Source organism: Mugil cephalus, chromosome 21, assembly GCF_022458985.1.
Source record: "Mugil cephalus isolate CIBA_MC_2020 chromosome 21, CIBA_Mcephalus_1.1, whole genome shotgun sequence".
Taxonomy (NCBI): domain Eukaryota; kingdom Metazoa; phylum Chordata; class Actinopteri; order Mugiliformes; family Mugilidae; genus Mugil; species Mugil cephalus.
Window position 1 is genome coordinate 16,081,300 of NC_061790.1, and position 25,723 is coordinate 16,107,022.

General features: G+C 42.3%; 2 protein-coding genes and 1 long non-coding RNA gene across 3 annotated transcripts; 2 read left to right on the forward strand and 1 right to left on the reverse strand.

Annotated features, from left to right (window-relative positions):
* Positions 1-1,240: 1,240 nt before the first annotated feature.
* LOC124999545 lies at positions 1,241-2,390 on the reverse strand. The gene is made up of 3 exons (XR_007111190.1): positions 2,288-2,390; positions 1,659-1,757; positions 1,241-1,520 (listed from the first exon to the last, which is right to left on the reverse strand). It is a non-coding gene; the product is annotated as an uncharacterized LOC124999545 (long non-coding RNA).
* A 4,719-nt stretch (positions 2,391-7,109) lies between these two features.
* Positions 7,110-13,728, forward strand: LOC124999135 (potassium channel subfamily K member 13-like). Its single transcript, XM_047573912.1, has 3 exons — positions 7,110-7,770; positions 11,720-12,498; positions 13,126-13,728. The coding sequence occupies exons 1-3, from the start codon at positions 7,434-7,436 to the stop codon at positions 13,279-13,281; spliced, it is 1,272 nt and encodes a 423-aa protein (XP_047429868.1). The 5' UTR covers positions 7,110-7,433; the 3' UTR covers positions 13,282-13,728.
* Positions 13,729-18,148: 4,420 nt separating this feature from the next.
* Positions 18,149-24,880, forward strand: LOC124999359 (26S proteasome regulatory subunit 4). The gene is made up of 11 exons (XM_047574240.1): positions 18,149-18,233; positions 18,745-18,798; positions 19,395-19,491; positions 19,868-19,992; positions 20,081-20,266; positions 20,397-20,525; positions 20,648-20,744; positions 21,306-21,495; positions 22,731-22,882; positions 23,343-23,497; positions 24,550-24,880. Exons 1-11 carry the CDS (start codon positions 18,231-18,233, stop codon positions 24,682-24,684), a joined length of 1,323 nt encoding a protein of 440 aa, XP_047430196.1. The 5' UTR covers positions 18,149-18,230; the 3' UTR covers positions 24,685-24,880.
* The last annotated feature ends 843 nt before the right edge of the window (positions 24,881-25,723 follow it).

Here is a 25,723-nt window from a genome sequence, read left to right on the forward strand (position 1 = left end):
TTTTTTCCTTCCAATTACACAACCAACATTACAGTTAACTCCAGTTCAGTTCACGCGACCTGCGAAATGTCATGACACGCATTTTCACCAGTGTGTTCTCCATTACCCACGAGAGCTCAAAGTGCTGTGTCACGGAGGGACACATGGATCAGATCAAAATCAGCCTTGCATTTAAACTATATAAGTGGCGACTTGGGTTGGACCCTGTTTCAATAGTGACACATGAATCCCTTTCCAGGAAAACGACTTCAAGGCCCCTGAGAATGATGGTTCATCAGAGGCCAAAACGCAGTAAAGCAGTTTAAATGCACCACCTACATTTTTGGTAAACAACGTGTACTTGTATTATTTTATGTACGGCATCACCAGTGATTCATCACACAGGCTCTGTGTGAATTCAGCCTGACCTCCGGTGAACCTGAACACGCACTTTCTGAAACCTTCGGACTGAAAGGTTGTTGGTAGCGAGAGACTCTTTCCACATGACAATGAGTTCACAATCTCACAGTGGATGTTTCGAACACACACACACACACACACACACACACACACACACACACACACACACGACTTCTGTAAAGTCTTTGATTCTAAGTTTTATACTGCAGAATGTTGTTCACATAAGAAGCAGAAAGGCACGAGGGAAGACAGCCCAGGTTGAGGCCAGGACCTTTTTTCCTTTTGAGAGCTTATTAATTTTTTTTTTTTTTTGATTTGGACCTCTCAACTTCAAAAATTTAGCCTCAAAGATTAAACACCCAAAACTGAGATTTAGTGTCTCAAACACTTCAGCTGTGTGGATGGTCATAGACCCAAAAGCCTAAAGTCTATGCGCATGTCTGTGGGTAAATGTTTGGAGCACTGGCCTAATGACGCCGCTTATAACCCGGGCCAAAATGAGGTGAAGTGCCCACTCGACAAATGTAGAGGCTCATGACAAATGGCTTTGACCTTCCCAGGTGAAGCCAAGAATGTCGTCAACTTAAATAAAAAGCCTGGTATATGCACGACTTTATACATGTGATTTATGATACAAAAAAAAAGACAATGAAGGTGGTTACCAGCCGGTCTGTTACTGTGGTTACACGGCTCATATATATCCACGTTGAATATTCCCAATTTCCATGGAAACAGACCTCATACTGATAAAAAAAAAAAAAAAATGAGTAAATTGCATAAAGTGATTACGTGATTGGAGATGATTACATTAATTCCACAATGCCCCTCTCACAGGTTTAGCTGTGGGAAAGAATGATTTAATCTGCATGAGGAAATTTAAAAAGTACAAGAAAATGTTAAAAAAAAAAAAGCACAGCATAAACTAAACAGAGGGATGTGTGAGCGCAGACTCTTCACTGGATAGGTTTCTATTCAAACATAGCACAGGTCTGGACCATTACCTCAAAGTCTGGTTTTGTATTCCTTTATGGACGACTCTTAATGCTCAGCTGCAGAGATTTCTTTCTCTCCAATGTTCCACTCTTTGAAAGTTTCCAAATCCACTGAAAGTGCTTTGTCCACTATGAAAGCAACATTTTCAGAAGGTACATCCCAAAGACACTACCCTCCATCATTCATAACAAACCTTGAACTAATTTGATCCACTTTCATTTTGTCTCTTTGTCAAAGAACTAGTAATAAAAATGATTTCTACAGACCTTCATTCACACAGTAGTGCGTAGATTTTGGAGAAATAGGCTGCTACTTGTGCAGCCCACATTCAGAGCTAGGGGCTTCCTCGGTGGATGCAAACAACCCTGAAGAACACGAAACTAGAGTTTAAATAATTACATTTTTCTCCATTTCGTTAGGTTCAAGTTGAGGAGAATTTATAAATTTGGGGGAATGCATTCATTTGCTCTGACGCAAAGGCCGACACCTGTCAAATCTGTGGATTCATCCAAGAGCAGAAACTAGCAGGTAATCTGAGTAATTTAATGGTAAAGCTTAAAATTTTTCTCAAACAAGGAGGGCTGTTTCCCAGCTGCTATTGAGCCGCTTCCAAATGAAGCTAATTTGCTCTACCTCCGTTCACAGCCTGTATAAGTCTCTCATCAAATTCCTGGCGCGAGTGAATTAGAATATTTAACAACATTTTGAGCAATTACCTTTTAAAAGTCAGAACAGAAAATGTTTGTCAATGCTTTTGCTGAAAAGGACTGGCTGTGAAGTCATTAATAAAAGCTAAACAATAGGCGTTTTTTTTGAAGAGTTCAACAAACCTTACGAGTCTAGCTGCCGCTGTTTCAGCTTGTTTTTTGGAGATAATTACATTGTGCTCACCCACCTGTCTGCTGTCCAGCTGCTTCTCATAGCTCACGTTCCTCTGTCTCCATCATCATCCCTGCCGAGACATCTACTTGGCCTCTCTGGATGCTTCTGATGGCCCTTCAGTATTATGGGAGAAAGAAGATTAGGCCTTAAGGAATCATTGAAGCATTCATCTTTCATAGACTTCACTGAATCTCAGTGATTGGACTTGTATGTCTCCCCGCGCAGTGAGGCAGGCATGAAAGATTGCAGCTGACCCCTCTCACTGTGGACACACCACAACAGATTCTTGATATGCGTAACCATATGTGTCAAAGAGATTCTGATGGCTATCCTAAGAAACACTCACCTTTGTTCACCATTGTTGTCCCTTTTTATTTTTTGAGTAGATCCCCGCAAAATTAGTTTTGACAATTTCCCCTGTATAGCACCTGGTGATGGCTAATCGAGGGTCTATTTTCTGAACCAAGCTTTCAAGCTGTGTCTAAAATGAAAATAGCTCTTAGCTTAAAAGATGTTGAGTGAATGCTCTACAATAGATGTTACACGTGATCTAATTTGCAGGTTTTGGGTTTTCATGATGCACTAGATAGATAGATAGATAGATAGATAGATAGATAGATAGATAGATAGATAGATAGATGCTTTATTAATCCCAAACTGGGAAATTTCACCGCACTCAGGAGCTGCTGCAACAGGCGTCTGCTAGCCACAGCACCAAAGTAGCAGAAGTTCCAGTCACATATGCTCCAGGTATCATGGTTTAGCAGCTCTAAGTAGTAGAAGGCTCTTTAGTACTAAGGAAATACTGTCAAGCCAAACCTCTGTTGACTTGTTCTATATTTGCTTCCCAAACAGCCCAGCCAACCAAACCAGTGACAGTCGTTCATTACATGCAAATAAATATATAAATAAATCACGTGACCAAAGTAACCACACATAGGCACAAAGGTTTGTGAGCATGACATTAACAGACCTCTATTACCACTAACCACACATTAATCAAAGACAGATGAGATGAATGAACAAGTGAACCACAGGAAATAAAATTAAGGTGTTTTATTTCTTTCCTTGTCTGGGATTATTTCCATGTTGACACTGCAAGTTCCAAGGCAGCCAAGACACCACCACAAATGGCTGAAATGGCAATAAACGCTTTGACCAACAGGGGGGGTTTGTGGGCACATGAAGCCTCGAGAAATTAACAGTTTTTTTTCAACTTCAAGGCTTAAAGGGGCATTGTCCGGCCATCACTCATCAATACTGTTTGACAATTTCTAGCATTAAGTCGTATCCCTGTTAGCTTAAACCTATTTTATTTGGAGAAATGCACTAAAGCTTCGATACTATCCAGCTAATTTAAATGACGGCACTCACCTACTCTCGCTCTCTATTTGGAACTAGCTTAACCACATGTGACCACCTCCATAAGTACTCATGGGCTATACCATTGTGAGATAATTAGGAGGGGGGCAGTAGAAGCAGAACTAGCGCTGATGTGAGTAATTTGTTTGAGTATTCGTACTAAGCATATATTGATTGGAGTATACACAGTAATTATGTAAAGACTTACCATTTGTGTTTTGTTTTATACGGTATTGAGTTTATGGAAAGATTTAGTGTTTCATGCGATGTTGTTACCCGCTACATAGACTCTTCCAGCTGATCACCTGTAGCACGGAGGACAAGGCAGCCATCGATCCTCGACGGTCAAGTGTTTGTATGGTGAACTCTTGGCATTTTGTGGTGTCTTGCATATGCCATTAATAAATCGCATAGCTTTTCCTGATGACAGTGAAAATTTATATACAGACGCACCACTTTTACATCGTTCCTCTTTAATTTTGCTTCCTGTTCCACTCGCTAGTGGCTACATGGAGGTGACTGAACCACCCTGACTCTACACAGTAATTGAGATTCCTTCACCTGATCCCACTGTAGCTCAGTCAGAACCCCACTACTTAGCTACCTTACTGAGCTCCCGCCTCATATATAAATCATAGCCTCTGTCACTAAGGCAGGAACTGACTGCTGCTGCCAAATACAGCATACAAGCATGCACTACTTGTTCAACAGTCTGATAAACTGCTATTGAACACTCTAAGAGGACCTAAATTGGTGTTTTATTTTCAATCATTCTCTTTCATTTTAGAGTAAGCGATTTCCCTTTAGTGCTGGCTTAAATCACTTTGGGGAGCAACATATAGTGCTTTATGCAGGAGAAACCCTGCAGCTTCATGAACCGGAACACAAAAGTTGTCTGGCCTTTTCCACCCACAAGGAGTATCTTTCACAGTAAGTGAATAGTGTGGACGAAACAAGGCCGTGTATAGTGGGTAGCCTAAGTGGTCCAGAGGGAGGACAAGGCTACTATAGGCGGAATGAAAGACTCTTATACAATGGGTGAGCTTATGTCTGCATAAGTAATCAGATGGCATGCATGCACATCCATGCTCTTGCCTGTGAACGCCCAGACACTCTCACAATTAATGACAAAGCGTGTAAACATAAGTGCATACTGTAAGTACGCAGAGTCCTGTAAGTGAAATCCATGTTTGTTTTTTTAATAGTATGCAGTTTATTACATTCAGCTCCCTCAACTAGTCTGGACAGGAGAGAGGTTCATGGGTCATGCACTCATGGACTAAAATGAAATATTACTGCTTGACCTGAAAGGAGCTGACCCTTCTCTGCAGGGAACTCAGAATTAAAGGGACGCTTTTCAGATGGAATAGATAGAGAGGACAGAGAGAAATACCAGAATCACTAAAAGTAAAATGGTCTTTGATAAGAAAAATATTTGAGATGCACAAATATGCATGAATAAAAGTATCGTCATTGTCATAGTCATCACAGTGGACAGTATTACGATTTTATTAAAACACTGGAGGAACGCTGCAAATTTGGCAAGCCATAGAGATGGTAGTTACCGTTTCCTCTACAAAAACAGGCCTTGCTTTGATTCAAAGGGACTCATGCAGAACAGTAGAGTGTCCACAGTGAGCGTTGTGAAGCATACATCTAACAGATCATATTCAATACCCAGGTCCCCGAGGTGGAAATTCATTAAATAGTTATGTGCTTATGCTTTAGTGCTGTTGGAAATATAAAGCTACAGGATGACCTGGTCTCCAAATTCACTAGATCCCATTCTGATCAAGTATGTGGTCCCACTAACAACGTTGTGTTGCCAGACCCCACAGGACACCCTCAGAAGACCCATGTCCATTCTCTGATGAGTCACAACTGATTAGGAGGCACAAGGGAGACCTAGACAATATTCGGAAGTTGGTCGTAACGTTAAGACTGATCAGTATTTTATAGCACACGACTGATTTACTGAGCTACTTTTAAGTTGAATCAACAGTACATTTAGAGTCTCTCGATGTGCCACACACCTAAGAGTTTATTTATGAGCTGTTGATAGCTTTTAACAGTTATTTCATACCCTTATCAGCTCCTTGAAGTGGAGAAACAACACTCCAATCAGCAGCCTTCAGATAATTGCCAGTAAAATATCAATACTACTATGTATGGTATAGACCAGTCTAGGAAATCAATCACATGGAGCCTGTAATCAGGGTGTGAGTTAGTCACAGTAGACATTCAAGTGTTATGGTTTCAGGGCCTTCCCATACATGTCAATGGTTTCTTCCCCTATTTAATAATAATTCCAGCGAGATTGCAGTGATGCTAATCTACTTGTGTAAACTATGAGTTCTTAAGTCGTCAGAAAATAATTGGACACATTTGGCCCGCTTTCATTTACTTTCCGTTCATTCCTACTTTTTGAATGAATTCATGAATTTAATGAGGCGACACCATGGTTGGCCCAGTCGAGATCAAATGTTGAAAGGATTCCCAAAACAATCGAAGCAATTCGTCAATACTTCAGTCTCAATACTGGTTAGACTGCCTGAATGTAAAGCAATGGACATCCGTTTAAACATTCTGACTTTGCTTGCGCTCTTCTCTTGTTGCAACCCACAAAGTCACATTGGCTGTTAAGCTTTATGACTAGTTTTCCACGACTAGACATAACTTTACTACATCTACATTATTATTGTTTCAAATATTAAATTTCATTCTGATTGTTGAAATCACAAAGTGTCGTGGTAGTTACAGTTAACATGTATTGTCTTTGCTTGCTGCTCACTTAAAAGACGTATGCTAACTAAAAAGCATGTCCCGACGTGCCTCGTCTGTGCGTATTAAAGCGAGTCCTTCACATTATTATTAAAAACTCTTGTGTTACTGTAAGTTAAACTTGCTGTCAGGTACATTTAAACAATTAAAGGGAGTTGCTGCTCTGTCCGTGGTCCTGAAACGGCCTTGGGCGCGTCATTATTTTGCTAAATTCCCCAATTTTACAGAAATAGCTCCTTTGCTGTCCCTAGGATCCTGAATAATTTATTTCGAACCGTCGCTCCGTTGTGACATTTGCTCACATCGTCCCCGGGTAAGCACGGACAGGAGCATGAATCCCTCATCAGAGCTCGGAAAGGTCAAGTGATATTGATCTTGCTATGCAAACGCGCTCAATATTGTCAGAATCAAATCTCTACAGTTGGGATCGGGTCGAACATGACATGTCACTTCAGGGCTCATTATCGGATTCGGCTCTTACGACGCCTTTTGCAAACTGAAATCGGGAAATGACCACAGGAGCTGGCAGGTTCGGAAAGATTGACTTCGTGTGTGACGCTGAATGGACAGCGGTTGCAGGTTCAAACGTCTGTAGGCGGTCAATCTGCCCGTGCGTAAAACGCGCGCTCTGGGGTGGAGATTCTTTGGAGAGGCAGCGGTAGTGAGCACAGCAGCACGACTCTCTGTATCTACAGGTTGAGCTTCTCTCCTCATCTCCGAGCATCAACCCAGACTAGTACAGAGGGCAGTCGGTGAGCATGAACTGAGAAGTAAAGAGAACGCATTTGGGTTGGGCGCAGTAGCTCAAGAGCAAAATGCCAAATCTACGGAACTGGATGACTTGAATATATGATTCAGTTGTCTTAACGCCAACTGAATTATATCGCGAATGACTTTTTTCCCCGCAACAAACTACGGTGATGTGAGCGTTTCTTCCGAGGGCCGTGCGTTCTATTCGAGACCACCATGCCACAGGTCCCCCACTGCAGCCGCGCCACGGTGACAACAGCAACATAATGGCATGTAGGAGCGGTTGCTGCTGCGGCTCCGGTCCGATAAACGAGGATAACGCGCGGTTCCTGCTGTTGGCATTGTTCATCGTCCTTTATCTCCTGTGCGGGGCGGCCGTCTTCTCTGCGCTGGAGCAGCCGAAGGAGCGAGAGGCGAAGGAGCGCTGGGCGCAGAGGTTCGAGCATTTCAGCCAGAAGTACAACCTGAGTAAGAGGGACCTGGATAACTTCCTGAGGAACTACGAGGAGGCGAACGTAGCGGGCATCCGTGTGGACACGATCAGACCCCGATGGGACTTCAGCGGCGCTTTTTACTTCGTGGGAACTGTGGTGTCAACCATTGGTGAGACTGAAAAAACAGGCATTTAAAAAAAAACTGACAGATCATTCACTTCTTCATCAACACCAATTATAACTTCTTTTTTTGTGCGTATGTGTGCTTTTGTGTCCCTATATTGTGACTTGCCATGCCACAAAAACTCTAATGCACCCACATGCTTTTTTTTTTTTTTGCTTTTTTTCCAAATACTATAACAAACTGTCTCACGTCAAGGCCATCTCTTACTCAGTTTCTTTATTGTGAGGCAGAATGACAAAATTCTTCTTGCCTTCTCATTATATTTTATTTTGGAAGAGTGTCAGCAGCCAGGATTTGTTCCATTAAAGTTTTATAGAATTCAAATTAATCCTAACAGCCAACAGAATGCACATCTCACATGTGTGTTGGGGGCAAAAAACAAAACAAAAAAACAACTACGTAGTGCTGATAACATTGATGCTATGTTCTGGTACTTTTAGTGCATGCAGTGAGCATCTGTAGACCTCCTATCCTTATGCTTCTTTGATGAGAACTGGGGGATTCACTTCAGCTTTGAGAGTAGATTATTTTGTGCTAGCAGCGTGATCCTATAGGTTCAAAGGAAAAAAACACACAAGGGGGGAAAAAGACGCATTTTGATTCCTGTTTCAGAACAAGATTTGATCAAATGTTCTCTATTTCAGAGCTGGATGGACTGTCTGGGAGGATTGGAAATCAGTGTCAGTACAAACAAAGTACACAAACACAGCCACAGCCATTCTTTTCTGTTCCTGCTGGGTATTGGCGTCTGAACATCTAGATCGGAATGAGTTGATTTCTTAATGATTGACAATTTTGATAGGCCGTACGACATATGACAGTCTCAGGCCATCGCAGTTCAGTTGAGTCTGTGTGTAAGATGTTTACTGGAGACTGATAGTGGCTGATCACAAGATTGATCTCAGGATTCTCGGAGCAATCGTTTTCCTTGATGAGCAACCCCCATTTCCCCCTGAGGCCTCTAACAGCAACATGTAGATTTTAACGGCAAACTTTGTCACGTCTTTCATCTTAATAGCCTCCAAAGAGAAGAGCCATCATTGTTCTAAAATTCTTTGTCATATCCCTCCACAATGACTACAAATGACAGATGAATCATCATAAGATCATTCGCCGTCATATTTATTGCTGTAACTGACTCTGAATCCAACAGTTTCGAGTCAACAGTCCGATTCTCTACTTTTTAGAAAATCATGTATCTCGATACAAGTCTCATTCGCCCCAGCAGTCACTCTTTAACCTTTTCCCCCTCTCTGAAACACTTCCATCTCTCGGTTTTTGCAGTATGAACACGGCTTAAGGGAAAGGCCTTTTGCGAATACACCAGTATGTTGCATCCCTTATGAGAGCACTGTGTGCGTCAGAGTTTGGAAGAATACATAAAGAATAGCAGAGAGCACTGTTGGAGCCTGCGAGTCAGAACGTAGGCACAAACAAAAAGCCTGCACTCTGGGCACCAAATTTTAATTGTAATCATACTGGAGTTGCATTAAGGAATATATTCTGATAAGATTTTGGATTTTTACCTGGATCAGTAAGCCAGTTGCTGTCACATTTAATAGGTGACTGTACATCAAATAGGGTGGGTCCTGTCATTTCAGGGGCAACTGATGGCCAGTATCTAAAACAAAACCCTTTCCATTTATCATAGACACACTTCATGATGAAGTTTCAAATTCTGTCGTTTGCCTCCCATTAACAAGTTTGCTTAAATTGATTGTGAATTCTGTAGAAGACGTATACACAGAAAAAGCAAAAACGTACCAAATATATCCTACTTAGCAACTCTTAAGAGTAATGTTGTCTTCAGATGGAACACGTGAGCTTCTTATTACAACATGGGAATTTGTGTACATAAATGTCTTGCAGCTCAAGTGGTAGCACGCGCCATAAGACGCAAGAGCACCATTGCTATGGAACCAGGTTCCATAAGGCATGCTAAGTCACAGAAGCTAACAGCAAGCTAATGAGAAGGCAACTTAACTAAGGGACTTTGAAGGTCTAATGAAAAAATGAGGCCGTTGGAAACACAGATTATTTCCTAATACATTGTGAAATTAAGAAAACCAACTCTGCATGACATCTATCTTTCTGAAACCAAGTGACAACCCATGAGCTTGCACTTTCAAGGTTGCAAATGCCATTAAGATTTGGCCGTTCATGTAGACTCTTCTTATGAAAAAACAGAAACACTACCCCATTTGAAAGCAGCAAAAAATTCACTCTGGGTTAGCTTAGCATAAATACAGGAAATGGGAAACTGTTAGCTTGGCTCTGTTCAAAACTCACGAATCACTAAAACACACAAATGAACACATTTTCTTTAAGAATCATTTCTAAACCTAAAGGCCCTATGTATGGCTGAAACTAAGCAAACAGCTTAGCCAACTCAGCAGTAGCTTTATATTTCCTGGACAGTCTCAAGGGTCGTAGCATTAGCCTTTTCTTATTTAACGTTCAGCCAGAAACTGGAAACGTACTGTCCAAAAGCACAATGCTTTAAATGTATTTCTTGAGTGAGTACAGATGCATTTACACGGGAAACCAGGACAGCTGCCCTCATTAACAATAACTCCAAGAGCCATCCTGACACAAATGCCATAATGACAAGTTAGCAGTCTCTCTTTCAATTTAGGCACTGTATATTTCATTAAATAGGTTAAATGACTCATCAACATCACATTTAACCAGATTTGCAAAACAAGAACAAAAGAAAAACACATCCATAAAACCCATTCCATTTGGCTTTATCATTTAGAAGAAAGCTCCGGCTCAATTAGCACCTGAGAACCAATTTGAATGTGGAGGCAATCAAACCCTCCACAATGAGCCTGCCTCTGGTAGCAATTAGTCATGCTGTGGAGCATTACCTTCTTCCTTTTTTTTTTTTTTCTTGACAGCAGACACGGTAACACTTAACTTTGTTTTTCTCAAGAACATGGGAGTTGTGCCATTTGTGGCTGCTGTTTGTCTAGCCAGAAAACTTGTGTATGCAACCATGGCTTTGGAGTGCAAATTGCAGCAGGGGTTCAAATTTTCAAGAATCTCACGAATGCAATCTGCGAAAGAAGAAGAGCACGCTGAGACGCGCAGCCCTCCATTGAGCTGTTAGTGTTAAATGAGGGATGAAGAGGAGACATTGACACTGGTGCCGACGACTGAAAAAAATCTCATTTTGACTCCGTTTTTGTTCACAAAAAGGTGACAAAGGTGAAGTCACACAGTGTGACAGTTTTAATATTCAGGGCGAACGTCGAAAATGGAAATTTGAGGTGTCTCTCAGCTGTGCATGTGTTACGTGTGAGAAATGCAGTGACATGTGTTTGGACTGGAACATTAAAGTGAATGTAAGAGACAGAGACAAAGAGAGAGGGAGCAAGAGCATATCACCAGTGGCAACCTGGTGGAGGGCAGCAGTTGCATGATTACAGTTTTCACTCAGAAGCAGACAAGACCAGTAAATGGCCATCTTTTCTGATCAGAGACAAGATATGAGTGGTGAGGTGTTGTCGAAGAGGAGTATTTTTAAAGCGAATGTGATGCTTTCACGTATCCTTTCAATCAAAGATATTTATGCATGATGCGCGAATTATGGTGTTCAAGTTAAAGTACGATCGTCTGTGTTTCATTCATCGATTCATTTCCTTTTGACACCACCTCGTTCTACTCCGGCCTCCTTCCACCTCCAAAGACATGCTCATTAGGCTAATTGGTGACTTTAAATCGACGGTGGGTGTGTGAGTGCGAATGGTTGTATGTCTCAGTGTTAGCCCTGCGATAGGCTGGTGTACCCCGCCTCTCGCCCGATGCCAGCTGGGATAGGCTCCAGCAACCCCTGCGACCCTAGTGCAGGATTAAGCGGTACGGAAGATGAGATGAGACCACCTCTTCCATGTAGATTTCTACTGACCCCATTACTGTGTGTGTATTCCAGGGTTTGGTATGACCACTCCTGCCACCATTGGGGGAAAAGTCTTCCTGATGTTTTACGGCCTGCTGGGCTGTGCAGCTACCATCCTCTTCTTCAACCTCTTTCTGGAGCGCGTCATCACTGTCATCGCCTTTGTGCTCAAGTCCTGTCACGAGCGGCGGCGTAACAAGGCCGTGCTTCCGCAGAACGGACGGCAAGTCTCTGATGGAAACAGAGCAGGCGGAAATGGAGGAGGGAAAGGGGAGGACCTTGCCGGCTGGAAGCCCTCAGTCTACTGCGTCATGCTCATTCTGGGAGCGGCGGCCATTTTGGTGTCCTGCTGCGCCTCGTTGATGTACTCAGCGACTGAGGGCTGGGGCTACCTGGACTCGCTCTACTTCTGCTTTGTGGCCTTCAGCACCATCGGCTTTGGAGATATGGTGAGCAGCCAGCGCGTCGCTTACGAGGGCCACGCCACGGCCGCGTACCGGCTGGGGAACTTCTTCTTCATTCTGACCGGGGTCTGCTGCATCTACTCCCTCTTCAACGTCATCTCCATCGTCATCAAGCAGGTCCTCAACTGGCTGCTGAGGAGGCTGGAGGCGCCGTGCCGCTGCTGTTTCCCCAGGAGGGGTCACCACCCGCACCGGCACCCCCGTCGGAACGTGGTCGCCCCGGGCCACCTCCGCACCCGCAGAGATCCCTCCATCGAGACGGACGCCATCAACGAGAGCGAGACCGACACCGGGCGCAGGATGTCTGGAGAGATGATCTCCATGAGGGACTTTTTAGCAGCCAACAAGGTGAGAGCTTCACCTTGTGTCTGACAAACTCTGAAATATTTGCCTGTCTAATGTAATCACGCAGTTTATTACATTCCAGGCATTCCCATCGGTAATTTGATTTAGGCATATTTAGCCACTAATCTAGTCACTAACATTTTCTAATTCGACCAAACACGAAGTACAGCCGGGGCCGATGGAAATATCATCCTCTGTTATATAGCTGATATTTAATCATAAACCAAAGTACAAATTTAAATTCGGATCTGCCGCTGAAGTACCAGGGCATTGCTAGAGTTATTAAAATTCAACTCAAGTCAAACACGAATGTGACATGTTTCGTGGCAGTCTGTCCCGTATTTGTTAGGTGACGTGAGCGCGTGATGTCCGGAGTCCTGCGTTTAGCTAAAATTCTACATAACTCTTTCTGTGTTATCTGAATAACAGTGAAAAATTTGAACGTTTGTCGTGTGGGATAATGTTTCCTTCAGACTTGTTCAGTGTCGCCTTTGTTTTCTTAAATCGACTCACCAAAGGAGAGGGAAAGTACCAGCTGGTAGCTTTATTTCACACCTGAGGGATCAGATGTGTCTGCTTCCTACATACTGTCTCAATTCCTTCCTCACATTTCTCTACCTCCTCCTGTAGGTGAACCTGGCCATTATGCAAAAGCAGCTATCGGAGATGGCCATTGGGCACCCGCGCCAGTCCAGCTCCAGCTCACGTCAGAACGGCTTCTCGGGAGGGGTGGGCGCCCTCGGCATCATGAATAACCGACTGGCAGAGACTAGCGTGGACAGATAGGGGACACTGGGCGAATCCCTTTCGGAGGACACCAGCTAGTGAGGACAGCCTGACACTGCGGAAATTTGTTGCACAAGAATGAAGGCTAACTCCCAGCAGCTACCACCTAGGATGAAACCATCTCAGCCCGCTTCCCCGACAAGTACACGGCTACATGAATGATGCATGATAGTTTGCTGGAGTCTCACATCTGGACAAGGCTCACAGTGCAGGAATGCTCCCCCACGAGGAGTTCAGTTTCCATGGTGATGAAAAAGCCTGCCTAGAGCCCTTGTATCTAAGCTTTAAAACCTGATGCACTACATGCTACTTCACACCAAACCACGACTTCCACTCATCTGCAGTACTTTGCAATACTCACCACAACTACTGCCCAAGCCAACACTGTATCTGTCCCTGTAAAGGATATTGAGAGAAAAATAGCTTTATTAAAGTGGGTGTTTCTTGGTTTTGTGTCAAACGGTCGTCATTACATACAGCACTGTGTTATGCTAAAATATGAAGACTTGTTTACAGGTGATTGAGTATTTGCTTTCAATGCAGGAAGGTGTAGTTCTTTCACTAGAACTTTTATTCACGCCATTCATGGCTCAGACTGACGTTTCACGGCCGTGCTGCATGTTATTCCGCGGTCTCAGTCCATTATCACGACAAACTGAACATAACCCCCCCCAAAAAGAACCTCATTATAAACTAAACAGACCTATTGTATCACCAGCACAATGGGTACAGGAGTCTGCCATGACAACCATTATGTGACACCGCGGTTTACTTGTACGTTTTTGTGCACATTATCTAAGCACAAATGCAGAGGCGAGGAGCTTTTCACACCCTGTCCTCACCCGGGCCCGAGGACGTTCGGTGCTGATATAAAGGCGGTGAAACAAGTGGGTCCGTGGCACATTACTTGGCCTTGTCTCAGCAGTGTTAGGTTGATGGGTTTCTTGGATTGTGGATTCACAGCAAGCGCAGTAAACGTGAAGGACAGAATGCAGATAGATGAGATTGTTAATAACATGCGGGTGAAGTTGCTGATGTAAAACAACAAGGGGCCAAGAGGGAGAAACACTTGTGGACAGTGGACACTATATTCTGCTTGTAAAAAAAAAAAAAAAGAAAGAAAAGAAAATATAAGTGTCTTCATTCTCTTTCTAACTGCATGTGAGAGGATATTGAAATTACAGGGTGGCAGTCCTCCAGGCTCTACCTCTGACGTAACCGGCTGGACTTAAGTGTGTCTGCAAATGGGAGCAGTGTGATAATATGTTTTAGAATTGTCTTGACAAAATGGCAACATTGCAAATGCACACAGGGGAATATGCTGTCATATTTTCCTTCAGGGCCACGCGGCTGATTTCCAGCGGTGGTAAGAGTACTGTGACTGTGAGTTCACAACACAAAGTGAGAAGACGGAGGTGAGTTCCACATAGCATGCAGCAACAATAGAAACAATAGAAAAATTTTATATATAAGCTATGTCTCACAGCTGGCAAAATTGCACCCACTGGCTACGTTTACAAGGGATATTACTGCAACCCATTCTGATATATATCCATATTCTGTTTACAGAGATGTTAAGTACAGTTATTTGATATGTATACACACATCAGGCATAACATTATGACCACTAACAGGTGGAGTAAGTAACACTGAACATCTTGTTACAATTCAGTGTTCTGCTGGGAAACATTTGGACCTGGTATTCATTCATGTGAATGTTACTTAGACATGTAGCACCTACCTAGACCAGACCACCCCCTAGTAATGACGCTCCTTGATGGCAGCAGCCATCCCCAGCAGGATGCAGCACGATACAGACACAAACTCCGAAGGTCCATGTCCATTCTATGATGAGTCACAACTGTTTTGGAGGCACAAGGGAGACCTACACAATATTATGAAGGTGGTCATAATGTTACGACTGATCAGGGTATATTTTACATGCCTGTTAAAAAACATCTGAGTTAAACTTTCTTAACATATGAAAAGCAGTTATGCCCGCTGTGGAGCCTCAAATTAATTCAAGCAAAAACGCTGACATATTCAAGGGCGCTTCCCATCGATTACATCTTTGTTCATCTTTTCTAAAAACCCACTTTCCTGCTACCACCATGTGTCCCCGTCTGCAGCGAAACATGCACAGACAGATTCTATTCATTCCATACAGGAAAAAAAAAAACTATTCCATGGTTATTTGACACTGTTATTTTGCCACTAATGAAAGGCTTTCACCACCGCTCTCAATTTGATTTGAAATTCCTTCTGACTGGTCCACTCTGCTGTGTGCATGAGGCATTTTTATTCTGTTAGGGCTGTAATTTAGATTAGTAGTGAAATACTGCAGTCTATCTAAATGCAGAGACATTACACATAATTTGTAGTGCCAAAATCTATAATTGTGAGCATTCCAATCCGTGCATTTACAGTGTGAGGACGCCCTGCTCTTTCTATCACGCTCGAGAGCATGGCTGGTATTGTTTTCACCTTGTGGGTTTATGTACGTGTGCGTGTCATCATTACAAAATAGGACCAGAGAAATGATTCTTAGTACTTCAGCAGCTGTACTCTGTGCCTCACTGTCCACGGACATATTGCGTCAATACAGTAACATCACAGCCGTGCAGCATGGAGTCATGAAACTTAACAGGCGTGTGTCCTTCACTTCCAAATGAGTGTAGGCTGCAGTGACTGGTGGGATACCGTCACATGACAATCTGTAGCTGGAATTCAGCTATGTTCTACCAAGCGCACTGCGAAGACCCAAGGGAAGTGAAGCAAATCTAGGTGGAATCTAAAGAGCAAAGAAGGCTGGGAATTATAGTATTTTGAAAGCATGGTATTTTGTAGTGGCTGTAGATCGTACCATCATGAACGGTGCTGGGCTGTGTCACAATTTAAGGTGCATATGATGCACACTGACCAAAAGGCACATTTCCCACACATTATTATTGGGAAAGAAGCGGAAACACTGCAAAAAGACTCTTGGTTACCAGAAGTCCATCAGTTCAAACTCATAACATCTGGCAACTCTAGAAGATGTATAATTATTGCACAGTATGCAACAAGAAGTCATGTCAGCTCAGAAGAATGCTAATGTGCATGCATCATGAGTCCATAATTTCACGAGCGTGTAGGGCATCCGGCTACCTCTAAGAGGAAAACTTTTCACATCAATCATTTCCACTGTAAAATCCATAATTACCATTTTAGAACAGACATGTTGAATAGTCACAGTAATTGTGGGGCCCTGGATTAGCAATCAGTTAGCTAAAGAAGCTTTTTCTACTTAATTCATTTGCAAGTGCAAGATATTGAAAGTACGGAAAATATGAATCAATGTTTTTTTTTTTTTAATTAAAACGATTTTGTAGTAGGACACTAGAGAGGGAGAAAATATCTTAGCCCTAAGGAACTCCTAAAGTACTGTGACGATGTACAGAGTTAAACAGATGACTCTAGGACTGTCCATTCTTTACCACTGAGACAATCCCATGCATAATTACATTTTAAAACACACACAAAGTAGTGAAATGAAGAATCAGAGAATATGTCAGAAAAGCTGTGCCTACACAGATAATAAAAGCCTTGAGCAAATGTCCGTGTGCTCCTGTTTGTTTGTTTGTTTGTTTATGTGTGTGCACAAACGCATGTGTATGTGGAACAGCGGAGACTCGCGCAGATGTAGATACAAAGACTCTTTGTTAAAGCTCTTTTATGAGTCACAACAACTCCCAGAGAGTTACTGATGCCGCTGTCATATCAACTGCGTCAGAGCCTGTGTGAAACACATGCTAATGGAACAACCACGTGGGACTGGATACAATGACTGATTGCACACGGGTGGCCTGGTGTTACACCACCATTCAAGGTTCAACAGACTTAACAGGTGGGTATTTTATTGTATGTTCACAAAGGGTCTGATTCTGGCATATTACATATCACATAATGTGCAATTTATGGAAAAGGTTCTAAGCATTGTGAAGGTCTATGATTGCCAGACAGTGAACTTGCACATACGCTGCCATGTCTGACACTGGCAACACAAACACTGACAGCCCAGCAAAATTAGCCAGCTACCTGAAGGATAAAAAGCAAGCAAGTCAATTAAATAGTACCTGTGAAAACCAAAGCTGTGAGATCCAGGTGGCGCATGACGGTAGCAAAATGAAAGCAGGAGAGTGCTGTTCCATTCTCTTTGCTCTTAAGCACCCAGAACCTGTGCAGTACAGAGGATGCTCCCCTTAAAGTCAAGAGTCATTTTTATTTCTTTCACCTAAATTTTAGCCTGTTCTGGTTGTATTAACCAGTTATTTTCAGCACAAACAATAAAGCCACTTTCTGCAATTTAAAAAATATAGGACTGTGTAATATTTTGCAGGTAATCATGAGTAAATAAAATATGCTATTCTAATAGACTCATCGCTCGTACTTGTGTGCACAAGGGCTATTTTCTATGAAGTGAGAAAAAGTTAGAATTTGATTAATTGTTCTGTTGTGGCACTCCACTGAAGGGTGTCAGACTGATTTTAGTTGGCATACGTTATGAAAATGTTTACATTTAATGAGCTGCCATATTACAAACCATATAATGAGCAACCGGACATTTATTAAGAAAAAGAAGTGCAATTGCTGCAAAAGTGCCCTTCTAGTTCTCAGTGTTGTGTTATGTCCACAACTCTTAGTAAAGCTGTATGAAACCTAGGACCAGTAGTTACTTTTCCTGGAAAAATTTCAGTCAGCGTCTTCAGTGTAATTTTTACACTTTATCATGCAGGCCACATTAGACCCTCTGGCGGGCCTGTTTTGACCCGCGGGCCTAAGATTGACACCATAGTGGATTTAACTGACCCAGCGACAGCCAGGTGGCATATTTCGTCCATTTCGTCGAGCCTTTTTGTCCTATAGCGTTACCGTACCCTTCTGACGTCATTTCATAGCGACAAGCAACAATGGTAAGTGAGCAAGCAATTTTCTCTGCGGCTCTTACAGTTATAATTATAAAACCTGTTATTTGTAAATATTAGATCATCCGTAGGGCTAGAGCCGTTAGCATTCGTGTTTTAAGGTAGTTTCAGATTATCTTGTGTATTATTTTTGAAGTAAAGAACAGAATTAAACGTGATCAACAGACCAAGCTTGACGAAGCTCAGCGACATTAGCCTTTTTTCTCGGTTGGCAGTTGTCGCAGCTCTTGTTAACCGAGTCATTCATACAGTAGAGGCAGCCCTTTGCCGTTTTTTGAAAAAATGTTAATGTGTTCGCAGATAATGGTGTCACTTTTAGAAGCTTATCTTTCCAGCGATATAAATAAATTTGCCCAGTTGTCCTGGCTAGGAGCTACGACGAGCTAACTACAGTAAACGGCTAAGCTAATAAGCTATTTCGGCGCATTGTTGTCAATTACGGTCAAAAGGCACTGGCACTTATTTCATCTGTATTTACATGCGTTTGATATTTTTCTAGGGTCAAAGTCAGAGCGGAGGCCACGGTCCAGGGGGAGGCAAGAAGGATGACAAGGTGAGAATGACATGGCTTCTGCTAGCTAACGTCGGAACCTGCTTGTTTTTGTAATCAGATACTTACATTTTAAGTGGCCATCCAACTTTGTAATGTATTCGTTTTCACTCATGTATCTAATTAACTGACAAATAGCCTTAAATACAAAACAAAATGGCATAATCCCACAGTCTAAAGTACTCTGTTATTTTTATGCTGCTCTATTCTTCCCCATGCTTATTGGTAAACACTAGCCCTGCCACAAATCTTATTCAGAACAGAAATACTCTACAGGAGACCCTGCTCTTGTTTGGTGCTTTTTTTTTAGATTTTTTTCCCAAGAGTTTTTATTGTTTTACTGTTTTTGTTTTATCTCTTATGTTCTTTTTCTGTCTTTGCATATCACTTTGTTTTGGCTGTGACTTTTTTTTAAAGTGCTCTATAAAGAAAGTTGAGATGAATATTGAAATGTTATCTAAGGTCTTAGTACAACTGTTGGTGTGTGTATGTTGTCACGGAAAGGATTTGGGAAATATGAGGCCTGTAGTTCTTGCTTCCAATCATTGCATTTTTGTATTTATTTTTTTTTGACATTCCAATTGTTTTGCTAATTGAAGGATAAGAAAAAGAAGTATGAGCCTCCAATTCCCACCAGAGTTGGTAAGAAAAAGAAGAAGACCAAGGGACCTGATGCCGCAAGCAAACTACCACTAGGTAAAGAAGTGAGAAAGCAACTCTTTGTGAAGACACATTTGCTTGTTTGGCTGTGTTTTGCTGTGTTTTTTTTTAAGTTGCCATTCCATTTAAGATCTAATTATTATGCACCAGCTTGTTTTATATTAATCTCAAATTTGTTTATCTTACGTTTTTTGTTTTTATCACAGTGTGTCTCACCAATATTCTTCTGAATTTATTGGATATGACTGTGTGATAATAATAAGATCTGGTATAATGAGACTTGTAACAAGACACTATGATATTGACATCCCATAAGTTTAATAGGACAGCCTATGAAACAAAGTGTTTGTGGTTAGGTCAGTTTGTTGTTTTTATGCATAGTTTACTAATGCTGCATCTGTCTGTCTTACAGTTACACCTCACACGCAGTGCCGCCTGAAGCTTCTGAAGCAGGAACGGATCAAAGACTACTTATTGATGGAGGAAGAGTTCATCAGGAACCAGGAGCAGATGAAGCCCCTGGAAGAGAAACAGGAGGTCAGCCATTGTACCCAAGTACCTCTCAGTTCTCTTTGCAACATGTCTGGGTAAAATAAAGTTAAATAAATTATTTTCTTTTATGCAGGAGGAGAGGTCAAAGGTTGATGACCTGCGGGGAACTCCAATGTCTGTAGGTACTTTGGAGGAAATCATAGATGACAACCACGCCATCGTTTCCACCTCAGTGGGATCAGAGCATTATGTCAGCATCCTGTCCTTTGTGGATAAGGATCTGCTGGAGCCAGGCTGCTCTGTCCTGCTCAACCACAAGGTAATATTCAGCAATGTGTTTTCATCCCATTAAAGACATTTACATTAAATCAGAGACTACCACACATTCCTCTACCTCTTTTAACTGATGTAAATATTTACATCTGTCTTGTGTTTGTGTGTCGTTGTAGGTTCATGCTGTGATTGGGGTGCTGATGGATGACACGGACCCCTTGGTGACAGTGATGAAGGTGGAAAAGGCCCCTCAAGAAACCTATGCTGACATCGGAGGACTGGACAATCAGATCCAGGAGATTAAAGTGCGTAGCCACAACTGAATTATAACATGCACATATAGCTGCAAAAGTGAAGCTGAATTTTGTATTTTATTTGCTTGTTCTGGTTCAACACGCTGTGTTTCCTTTTCTTTTATTTTTAATAGGAGTCAGTGGAACTGCCCCTTACACATCCAGAGTATTATGAAGAGATGGGCATCAAGCCTCCCAAAGGAGTCATCCTATATGGACCTCCTGGCACGGGTGAGTTCAATAGATAGGTTTCCAATCATTGTTCTCACACTCTGAACAGAAGAGGCAACGCGAGACTAACTCCTCTATGTTACTTCTTCTATCCTACCAGACTGTAATCTACGTTACTATACACCCTGGCTTTAGCCGCGTTGTTGGGAAGCTTAAATATGACACAATTTCATGAGTGGTACACAAAAGTTAAGAATCCATTCATAATGTGGAAATAAATTTATAAATAATAATTTATAATAAGTATGGAATAAAATAATGCACCAGGATTATATATATGTATATTCACACACTGTATAGTTAGGGTAGGTAATGTACATTCAGTGTTAACAATGTGTTATATTTTTATAATGATGATAAAATGCTATGAAAAGAAGAGTGAACAAACTATACTATTCTATTAACATTTTTCTGTCTGTACGATGGAGGTTCACTGTTGTCCAAATATCTGCTGAGTAAAATGGGAGCATGGTAGTTGCTTTAGGAGCTGCTCCAGTTTCTGGAGGATATACTAAAAGGGAAATGTGCTTACAAAACCTCCCTCTGTTGCATATTTCCCAGGTAAGACGCTGCTCGCCAAGGCTGTAGCCAATCAGACGTCAGCCACCTTCCTGCGCGTGGTGGGCTCAGAGCTGATCCAGAAGTACCTCGGAGATGGGCCCAAGCTGGTGCGAGAGCTCTTCAGGGTAGCTGAGGAACACGCCCCCTCCATCGTGTTCATTGATGAGATCGATGCCATCGGCACTAAGAGGTACACAGACAGCAGAGCAGTCGTGATAGAACAAATAGAAAGGACTTCTTGTAGCTATGTCTTGATATATTTGTTATTTTTAATGCTTGACATTATATTGACAATGCTAGACGATTTGCATTCTCTGTTTCGGTTTAGACAGTTGGTGTGGTGTGATGCTGTAGCTGCAGTCCTTGCAGTTTCTGCCATAGAAAACTAAAAGGTGTTTCCAGGACCAGCAGCAGCTCATAGTGTCTATGTTTACCTGGACAATATATCGATTCTGGCTTTGTTCACCCTTGCAAACAACTTGTTTTGCTGGTGTGTTTACTGTCCCTCCCGGAAACTCATCCCACACCTGATTTTACCCCACACAGGGTCCAGAAAGACTGTATTGATTCCAACCAGAGGGAAATGAATGGATCCAAGTGTACATGATTATCAGCAGCTAATGTTATATTAGATGATCAATGGTTTACACCTCCCCCTCTCTGTCTGACTGAAAAGTCTTTCCAATCTGGTTATTTTGTTGTGATCAAGGTGATTACATGTTGTAACTTTGTTTTAATTGGGGTAATATTCTGATTATTAATGTAGCACTAGAGTGTATGGAAACGCTTTTCATCCCTGTAAAAAATCAATAAGTTGACAGTAATACTTCCTGACCTAAATGAACAAGCTGGTAGGTGATTTGGCCTGGATGTTGTCTGACTTAATAATGAATGAGCTTGTAGATGTGAACTGGCTTTTTACCATAAAAGATCAAGATGCAAACGAGTGTTACAAAGAGGAGCACATTCCTCGTACTTTAACGCCCTTACATCGGTTATCTGTCAGCTGGCTAGTTGATTTTCAGTGTTATTATTTTTAATGCACTCTGTGTTCTTATAGTGGCCTGCTTGTCTGGCATGTTTTCTAGCTCAAGTCCTCTCACGAGACTCATTTAGTTGTTCCAAAGCACAGGACAGAAACATTCAGTAGTGAGACTACTCTGAGTTATTGTGGTTTAAATTGAAACAACCTGCCTGAGAACAGCTTATCATGCTACATTTTTATTTTATGCTAATATTTCTAGTCCCTTTTGTTCCTTTTTGTCTTTTATGCAGGTCTGAAGTTTTTACATTTCAGCTTTTCTATTATCAGTGGCTCTAACAAATACTCAGGTTTTACTCAGGTTGTACGACGCTTGATGGAAAAGGTTCCAGGTTTAAGCGGATTCCATACATTTTAAGATGCATTTCCTGTGAATTGTGTAGGTATGACTCGAACTCAGGAGGTGAGAGGGAGATCCAGAGGACCATGCTGGAGCTGCTCAACCAGCTGGACGGCTTCGACTCGCGGGGAGACGTTAAAGTCATCATGGCCACCAATCGAATAGAAACTCTGGATCCAGCCCTCATCAGACCTGGTCAGTAGGCGTCTGATTGCCGTTGATTCCACCTGTACTTGTCAATGACTCTTGCCGTGCTCACGAATCTACCGTACTGTAAAACTGACTGAATGCTTAGTCATGGTAGAGTGGAATTTCTTCTTTTACTTCAGCAACACATATGAAGCTGGTCATTTGTGAACCAGAAATTCAGTTCTGATTTCTGATTTAATTTAACTCAATTTAATTTACTACATCATTGGAACCTTTCTCAGTTACTCCAATCAGTTTCTTTATCAGTTGTTGATGTTCAATTTATCAACCTAACGTGATTGGTATGTTTGTTTATTAATCAAGTGCCTTACAGTTAATTAAGTTACTGACTGGTTTAATGAAGATGTAAAAATAAAACAGCGAGAGGCTACTCACGGCATATCTTTTGTCTTGCAATCAGTTTGTGATGTTTTTGTCTTTTATCTGTCCCCCTCCTCCTCTTCAGGAAGAATCGACCGGAAGATTGAGTTTCCCTTGCCGGACGAGAAGACCAAAAGGAGGATCTTCCAGATCCACACCAGCCGCATGACCGTAGCAGATGACGTCACCCTGGATGACCTCATCCTGGCAAAGGACGACTTATCAGGAGCAGACATCAAGGTAAGAGCGAGACTGGAGCCAAATACCACAATCTACCAGCCAGTCTCCGTGTTGGACCTCAGCCACACTGTTGTTCAGAGAAGAAAGGAGTAAAAAAAAAAAAAAAAAAAAAGGAGTCAGACATTTTCCAACTCTACAGGGAGTTTGTTTCTGCTCCAGGTGTAATTGTACGTGTAGGTGTACCCCGTCTTAACAGTGAATTAAACAGCAGACTAAGTATTTTCCAGTCAATCCACAGCTTGACACTGGAGCAGTGCCCTGCTTCCTTAACTTTTTTCCCAGACTGGTTCTGTGACTGCAGCCATTTATTGATTATGTGAGGTCTTGGCTGCTAGCCAGTTCACGCTGTGGCTCAGCGCAGAGTGAGGTAGAAAATAAGACCAAGCTGTTTGAAGGAAAACCACCGGGGCTGATTTCCTAAATGATTTTCATGTCAACGCTTAATTAACTGTAGTAAGTTTTCCATTTAAAAGGATCTGATGCAGAGGGTTTACTGTACATTTAGATCTTTGACTCAGCTCTGCTGCCCTCATGTGGCTCCACAGTGAATGACACCTGGAGATTTCTTGAATGATAGTTACTTTACGTGGTTAGCTTTGTGTATGTGTTGAGTATAATGGTAAAGTAAGTATTCTTTTCTGATAGTGTTTTCAAAACTCAAAATATTTATTTCTGAAGTTTGATTTAAGATAAATCTGATTGTATGAGAAGCACTTATATTCCCAGAATTCATTTAAAGTGGGCAGGTCTTTCTTGTAATTGAATAAAAGTATCAAAGAATTCACCTACAACTTTCTTTCACTTTTAATATTTTTTACATTATCAGATAAACAAACTGTTTCTGTTAATCCTTTAAAGCTACTGTTGCCTCATTTCAGTAGTTATAAATAGAGTTCTTAGTTTATCCTGATACGCTAATCACGCAAAACCTGGGCTGCATTATGACACAAAGCAGAGCATTGTTCTTGCTGCTTTTGTTCTATCACAAAGCATTTTTTTTTACTGAAACATGTGTTAAAACTGAAACCACCTCCTGTCATTTTATCCTCCAGGCTATCTGCACAGAAGCAGGCCTCATGGCTTTGCGAGAGCGCCGCATGAAAGTCACCAACGAAGATTTCAAGAAGTCCAAGGAGAACGTCCTGTACAAGAAGCAGGAGGGCACACCGGAGGGCCTTTACCTCTAACCTTCAAGCATTTTGTTTCTCTCACCGCCCCCACCTCACCCTCCCTCCATCTATCGCCGTGTGAAAGAGAGGAGGCCGCAGCTGACTCCTCAGAGAGAGTTTTGATATATTTTGTGCATGTCACGTCTGGCTTATCCCGCCCTCCTTTTGCCGTTATGTGTTGAGACATTAAATAAAAAGACAAAAGTATATCCAATCATGGTGCATTAGACTGTTTTTTTTTTTCCACTGAATCATTCTGAATCATCCATTCTGACTTAAATCATATTCGTGGAGTAGCAGCATCTGCTTCCTGCTCAATTCCCGTATATAGAGTTCATCAGTGGGCTGTAATATCTTGAGATAATTAATCGCATGAATTATTCAAATCGTTCAGTCTCTTGTGTTGTTGCCCTCTGTGTCAGAAACACTTCTATTAATATGCAGAGTCATGTTTTCTGCTTCACTGTGGAGGACAGTGTACCTGCTACTCGGAGAGCCCGAAGACGACGCAGCAGAGGCCTGGAGGAATCACCAGTGTCATCTCTTTAGAGGACCGTTCCTCGCTAATCACGACGATATTCCATATGATCCACACATTTGACGACAGCACAATGCGCATTAATTAAATCTCGGGGCCACGGAACGAGATGAAACGCCCTGACCGAAGCGTTTTGCTCAAACGCTGCCTCCAGGAGCTGCATAATGTCATTGCGCTAATGCTTCACTTTCAACTGCCTAAATGGGCCGCCGCTAAGCAGAGGGGAGAATGGATGTCGGTTTGAGGCGAGCAGACGCGGAGTGCGGCGTGCGATTTGACTTTTTGCCGTCTTCTATTCAAATCGTCCCATAAGTTAAGTGAATTCAGCTAAGCTGCCCTCGCCGCCGTCTGACACGCCGAGAGCAGGCGGCGTTGATTTAATGGCTCTTGATGTGGAGCCACGTGGAACTCGGTGCTCAGCAGAAAGTGGCCCCGTGCAGCAGGCGTCCGAGCACTTTGCAGTGCGCGGCCCGAACGAGAGCAGAGCCACTGCTGCTGGTGCTGCTGCTGCTGCTGCTC